At 29.7% G+C, this 7,303-nt stretch overlaps 1 protein-coding gene across 1 annotated transcript; it reads left to right on the top strand.

Moving 5' to 3' along the window:
- The first annotated feature begins 308 nt into the window (after positions 1-308).
- Positions 309-2,458, top strand: LOC115033135 (pyruvate kinase-like). The gene is made up of 4 exons (XM_029485192.1): positions 309-329; positions 795-981; positions 1,074-1,213; positions 2,219-2,458. The coding sequence occupies exons 1-4, from the start codon at positions 309-311 to the stop codon at positions 2,456-2,458; spliced, it is 588 nt and encodes a 195-aa protein (XP_029341052.1).
- The last annotated feature ends 4,845 nt before the right edge of the window (positions 2,459-7,303 follow it).

Below are 7,303 nucleotides of genomic sequence, written 5' to 3'. Positions count from 1 at the left end.
CATTTCATAGAAGTGTGACTCAATTTACTTGCAAACAACCATTCATTAATGATTCAATTAAAGTTAACACATCAAAATTATTATAACTAATAAAATAAAATAAAATATATATTTGTAACATTAAGAAAGAGCTACAGTCAGATAAAAAATATCTGTATGATAATAATTCGAATACAGCGCTACAATACAACTGTTCATTGAACACCAATTGTAAATCTCACCCATTACGTCGTTCGAGTATCATTTGTACAATTGGTTTGTTATAAATTAAACTTTAAAGTTTAAAGCAATTTTTGCTTTATGAAAAAATGACAATAGGACCTGCTTCAGTAAGTGTAAAAATATTAAAGGGGCCAATGCATGCTGGAATGAACATAGCGCGGTTAAATTTCTCACACGGAACTTATGATTATCATTAAAAAAGTTTGGAAAACATAAGAAAAGCAGTAAAAAGCTATAGCGAAAAAATATATATGAACTTTCCATTGGCTATTACTTTAGACACCAAAGGTCCGGAGATTCGGACAGGTGTGTTGAACGGGAAAGATGCATCAAAAGAGCAAGTTGAACAAAGGCGATACACTTATCGACGGATAAACAATATGAAAATAAAAGTTCCAATAAACTAGTGCATGTTAATTACAAAAATATAACTAAAATCCTGAAAGAAAACGATAGAATATTCGTGGACGACGGTTTGATTCTTATGACAGCTACGAGAATTGGTAAGCAATAAGCATAGAATACAGTTTATTTTAGGATCGATTAAACTGAAATCAATTTTTACGCTGTAGGTGAAAACTTTATTGATTGTATGGTTGTCGGTTGAGAACGAAGCCATGTTGGGTAGCCGTAAAGGAATAAACCTATCAGGTGTGGCTGTATATTTACTAGCTATATCAGCAAAAGATAAAGCTGATATACAATTTGCGGCAGACAATGATCTAGATATGATATTTGCATCGTTCATCAGAGATAGCTGTGCGGTAATTGAAATACGAAACATTTTGCTTACGTGTGTAGATAAGTTGGGATATAGATACCAGTTAACGGTATGCCATACTTAATTTCAGTTGAACGCAATAAGCACATATTGATCATTTCAAAAATTGAGAACCAGCAGGGTATACAAAACTTGCCATCTATAATCAAAATATCTGACGGTATTATGGTAGCCAGAGGTGACCTGGATATCGAAATTCCACCAGAAAAAGTATTTTTAGCTCAAAAATCAATTTTGGCACAGTGTAATATTGTAAGTATATAGTAGAACATTTTTCATTTGTTGCTTGCAAATATTGTATAGGTATAGGTGCCTGTTAGATATATTATATAATATATATATACATGTTAGTGGTAGGTATTACTTTATTTTATTAAATAACTAGTTATTCTATAAAACTCCTAGATATGCTCATTAATACATAAATTACACGAGTTTACTAGTTAATAAATAGAATACTAGTTGGGTTTTCGCTAATGTATGTAATTTTATTATATATTAAATAGTATATAGTATATATAGTATACATAGTATATATTATATAGTCATCGTTAGGTTGATAATTGAAGGGTGGAAATTTAAAAGGTGGCATTGCCAAAAATTCGCAAATTTTAGTTAGACATCGATTTTGAATGGAAAAAATGCGGTAATATCGAATTTTCGGTTAATTAAACAATTTTTATTATTTTAATGAGTAAAATCGATTGAAAAACAGTGGTTCAGTACATAACGTGATATTGCCTCATTTAATGTCAAAGCAAAACGTGGTATTATCATGTTCAAGTCAAAACGTATTATTGCCCATGTTATTAGTATTGGAGCATACTTGATATCATTGCAAAACGTGATATTGCCGGCAATAATGCGTTTTGCATCAACAGAAATAGGAACAACTTTAAAACGTGATGTTGCCATTGCTTTTCAAAACCTGCAATACCACGTTTTTGGTCTGACACGAAATTTTTAAAGCATTAAAAACAATGTTTACAATATTTAGGTAGATTTATTTTGCCACTGTCAATCGTTTGCTTTTTATTTTTTACATATAAATAAACTTATTCAGAGTGTTTATATAGTCGTCAGATAATGTGACAATATTAACTACTAACAATAACTACAACTACCAATGTAGATACATGGTATGTCTCCCGAACACCCAGATAAGCGAGTGTATGTTCGACCTTCCCAGTCTATTCTATGTAACTATCCACGTAGAGGCTTACAAAACATCCCGATGGTAAACGATCCCAGTACTTCACATGTCAAGGCTTCGGACACTCATCGGCACATTGCATACACCAGCCAAAATGTGTCAAAGCGGCAATGATCATGCAATCAGGACTTATACCAAAACACCTAACCAGTCACGACTGCAACGGAGAACACACAATCAATTATGATCAGTGCTTTGAAGAAATCGAATCCTCAATACCTTACGCCGATCACCTCTCATAAAGCAACCTGTATCCACCACTCCTCAAGTACCTATATCCACCACTCACTCCATCTGTTTTACCTAGGTAAGCTTCCTCTTAGTCAAATTCTCGTCAAACACCAGTACAACCGCTAAACAAGAAGAACACAAAACTAATAAAATCCTAAATCACGCCATATACCAGATATCTACCACATTAAATTTAAAAGGCACCATCCTGTCAGCAATATCGGCCATAGTTTCACCAATCAACTAAGATTGACACGAACAACTAAAACTCCCCAACTGGAATTGTCAAGGTCTGGTCAATACAAAATTAGAACTCGTACGGCAACACAAAATCCAAATCATCCTACTCAGAAAGACCTATTCAAAATCAACAACAACATTCAAACTCCCAAACTTTCACATCTACCGAAATGACTGATAAGCTCCACTTGGCTGGAGACACGGCCATCAAAGTGGCCAACTAACAAATACACTACAAAATGCCCATGCAGACCAACTAATTTAAAAACATCATCATATACATGCAGATAAACAATCAACTCTCGGTAATTTACAAAATACGTCAAAATTGACATCGAGAACCTACCAGGTACCGCCATATATAAAAATAATAGTACTCATCATTCATATTTTTAAACTGCTATCAAAAGAACTTAAGAGATTCCCTGCATAAAATGTTCAAGGTTTTTTACAGAATGAAAAAATTCTAATGACAATAAAAAAAAAAAAAAAAAACAGAATTCGAAAATTCGAAAATTTCTCATGACTATAAATAGCTCAGAGATATTTCAAAAATGTACAGATGACGGAAAAAAACATTATTGTAAAAACAATACAATAATCGCTACGCTTAGAATCTAAAATATTATATCTAATATTTAAATTCTCGTGTCACTATGTTAGTCTCGATACTCCTCCGAAACGGCTTGACCGATTTTTATGAAATTTTTCATGCATATTCAGTAGTATGAGAATCGGCCAACATCTCTTTTTCATGCCCCTAAGTGATAAGGGTTGTCCAGAACAAAATAAAATAAAAATATTATTATTTACCATAGAAATATTTGTTTATAAATGGTTGCTATTGGTTAATCGGGCGTGTTTGTTGATTAGTATTATTATTTTTATCAATATATTATATGTCCTTGAATCGGCTATAATCTAAGTTTGTATGCTGTGAAATAGGTAATTCAGGAATTATGGTCTCTTAAGTGCACAATATTAATCACACAGTAGTGTATCGTTGAAACATAGTAAAATATTACACTATTGTGGTTATTTTTTATTATTTGTTTCCGTGGCACGCGAGTCTATGGCATTAAAAGTTAAGTTTTACGACAAATGTTTTTTTGATTTCATTTATAAGAGGTCTAACTTACAAAAAATTTTTTTTCAAGTTTAAAAAGGGTTAATTTTGGTTTTTTAGTACGGTTAGGTTAGGTTTTTGTATTAATTAATTATATTAATCCATCGTAGGTGGAATTAAGTAAAAACGACAAACTTGATACCTATAACTTTGATATTTTAGAGTTAAATCATACACTTGATAATGTACTGCTGTGAAACAGAATTCTTATCCTGGGCAACACAAAAGTTAAGATAAATCTAGAACATCACACACCGAATATTAAATAATGCATTGAACAAAGTTTGAGTCATATACAGTTTGTACATTTAACGGGTAACGAAGTGCACGGGATCAGCTATGTAGTATTATATAATATTATATCAATATTAGTTAAAGTAAAGTAGCTTAGTTCAATTTTTTCCGATGACATTGCATTTGAAAATTTGTTTATTAATAAACTTCAAAAGTATCAAGCAGATAAAATATTTTGACATATTTGGGATGTACAGCAGATTGCTGCCCATTTACCTTTTATTTGACTAAAAACGTACTTACCTAAAAATTGATTTTTGACTTTTATTGTTTGATAAATAGTACCACTTAAAATAAATAAATTTTTTTGTTTTAAGACCGAATAGAAGTAAAAATAAAGTTCTCAGCTATTGGGGCCATATTAAGGGACAATGTATGGAGGAGCAAACATAAATATGACACCTCCAATTCAGTATACTCCATTAACCATTTTCTACAAGTAAATAACCAAAAAAAATGTATCGCTACTTACACTCGAACGTATGAATCGCACATACATTTTACTTATAAAAAAAACTATATGCTTAGGTACTCATTAGTCATCTAGTCTTGCTACAATGCTACACATATATTGTATTTTACAATATATATAAATACGTGAGCCAAATACAGTATACAAGTGTACAACACTATACCCACTGTTCACTACAACGTCTACACCGTCAAGTCTATATTATTATAACGATAAAATCAATGGTAAAAGTTTAAGGATATTGAAAGCAAGTGGTTTTTTCGTGCATTTAGACCGAAAAAAAAATATACCTACTTTCAGAAGTTCAATTTTAATTTTGAAAAAATTCCTTGTTTTCTTTATTAGGTTATATAGTAAATGGATTTTAGATTTTAGATTCTGAGTGGAACGATGAATGTATTGATTTTACAATGATGTTTTTTTATTTTTTTTTTATTTTTGTGTCTGTCATCACGGTTTGGGGCGGTAAAACTGCTTCGATTTTCTTCAACAGTATCTTGTTTGATGGGAAAGTGAATCTAGTTGGTGCATTCGGGAGGTCAAAATTTGAAATTTCCAATAGTTTTCAAAAGCATCAAAAACATCATTGTAAAATCAATACATTGATTTTACAATGATGTTTTTTTATTTTTTTTTTTTATTTTTGTGTCTGTCATCACGGTTTGGGGCGGTAAAACTGCTTCGATTTTCTTCAACAGAATCTTGTTTGATGGGAAAATGAATCTAGTTGGTGCATTTGGGAGGTCAAAATTTGAAATTTCCAATAGTTTTCAAAAGCGCCGTGAAAAACAAAAGAAAAATTAAGGAACAGCGGGAATTTTTACGCAAAATCTGTTTTCGAGAATATTGATTTTGGTTTTTGGTGTAACATTAAAACGAATGACTGTAGATACATGACATTTTCACTGGTTGTTTATATATCCATTTTCTATACATGATAAATTTTTCAAAATATTTTGATTTGTTTTGAGCTGTTTACCGACAATTTCAGTTTCCAATTTAATCAGTTTCTTTTTTCTATGAATGTTAATAAAACTTTATTTGTTGAGTAAAAATATTTGAAAATTTAATACAAGGCTCCTACTATATTGTTACAATGAAATTTGAAAAATATTAAAAATCCTTAGTAACAGTTTTTTTTTATTAGCATTTAAAGTTCAAAAATTGACAAAATATGGAAAAATCACGAAAATTACCTAATTATTTTGAGTTTATAATTCGTAAAAATTTTTCTTTTTAGAACTAAGATTTTAAAATGTAATACAAGATTCCTTATAGGATAATCTACCTTTATCAAAAAAAGTCTATAAGAAACTATATACATACGATAAAGTTTTCAAAATAATTTGACTCTTTTTGAGCCGTTTACGGACATTGTAAGTTTTCAATTTTTTTAGTTTTTTTTTCTATAAATATCCATAAAGTTTTATTTGTTGGGTAAAAAAGCGTGAAAATATAATGCAAGGTTCCTGATATATTGTTAAAATAGCAGTTGAAAAATATTAAAAATACATAGGCACAATTTTTTTTTATAAGCATTTTAAGATCGAATTTTGACAAATCTTATCAAATTTTAATTTGAATAATTATTTTGTAGTTAAAAATATATAAAATTTAAAAAAAAATAAAAATTTATAAAATATTCAACTTTTATATCTAAGGGTTGAAAATATAAAACAAGATTCCACGTAAGTAGTTAATTCTGTTACCAAAAAATCTAAAAAATGCATAATCACATTTCATTTGTATAGTCATTTTAAGCACAAATTTGGACGAAATTACATATTAAAAAACCTGGAATAACTATTTTAGTTGTTTTGTTGTGTATAATATTATTCGTGGGTACTTGAAACTTCTAAAGTTTACTATTATATATCTATGATAGTACCACGATTTGTTGTTGATGTATAACGCGTTATAAGTACCTAATGGATATTGTGATATGATTAATTTGGAATTTATTATAGGTACCTACTTCAGGTCAATTATTTTTTTTTAATACCATAGATAAGTATATAATATGTCTTATACCTAGACTGACATACCGTCTCCGCTCAGAATCATTTTTCTTATACAATGATATTATATCATTGAATTCAAATTTAATACCATCCATTATACAGTGACCCACTTGTAACCTACTGTACAGCAGAGCGACATCCACTTACCCACCTTTTTTTTGGTAAAAGGCTTCAGCTATAAAGGATTTTAGCCTATATGAACTTACTAATTATAAATAATTACTAAAATATTATGTTCATGTTTTTTTTATTTTTAGTAACACTAAAGTAAAAGCAAACTTTAAAAAAAACTTATTTGATAGGTACTATACTAATTAAATAATACAAAAAAATAAAAAAACTAATTTCCTACATAACCTAGAAAAAATAATAAGGAATTCAAATGTTTTCAAAATTAAAATCAGGCTTTTGGTACTGAGTGAATTTTTCTTCTGATTTTTGGGACTTTCGTGGTGAATCTTTTTTGATTGCAAATTATGATGTCCGTATCAGACAGCGCGTATGTACGTATGTAAGAATCCTAGCTGTATATTATCTTAAGGGGATTCGATACCGTGATTTTCTGTTTTTGTCTAACTCACGCAGATTAAAATTGAAGTAGCAGAATTTTTAAGTACTCTTTGAATATGACATTTTTAAGAATTTTGGGGGATATAATCAAAAATGTGGGAAAGTCGATTTCAAGTAGACTTGACAACAAATT

This window comes from Acyrthosiphon pisum, chromosome X, assembly GCF_005508785.2.
Source record: "Acyrthosiphon pisum isolate AL4f chromosome X, pea_aphid_22Mar2018_4r6ur, whole genome shotgun sequence".
Classification (NCBI taxonomy): domain Eukaryota; kingdom Metazoa; phylum Arthropoda; class Insecta; order Hemiptera; family Aphididae; genus Acyrthosiphon; species Acyrthosiphon pisum.
The sequence above is the reverse complement of the archived record's forward strand: the minus strand, read 5'-3'. Positions and strand labels throughout refer to the sequence as shown.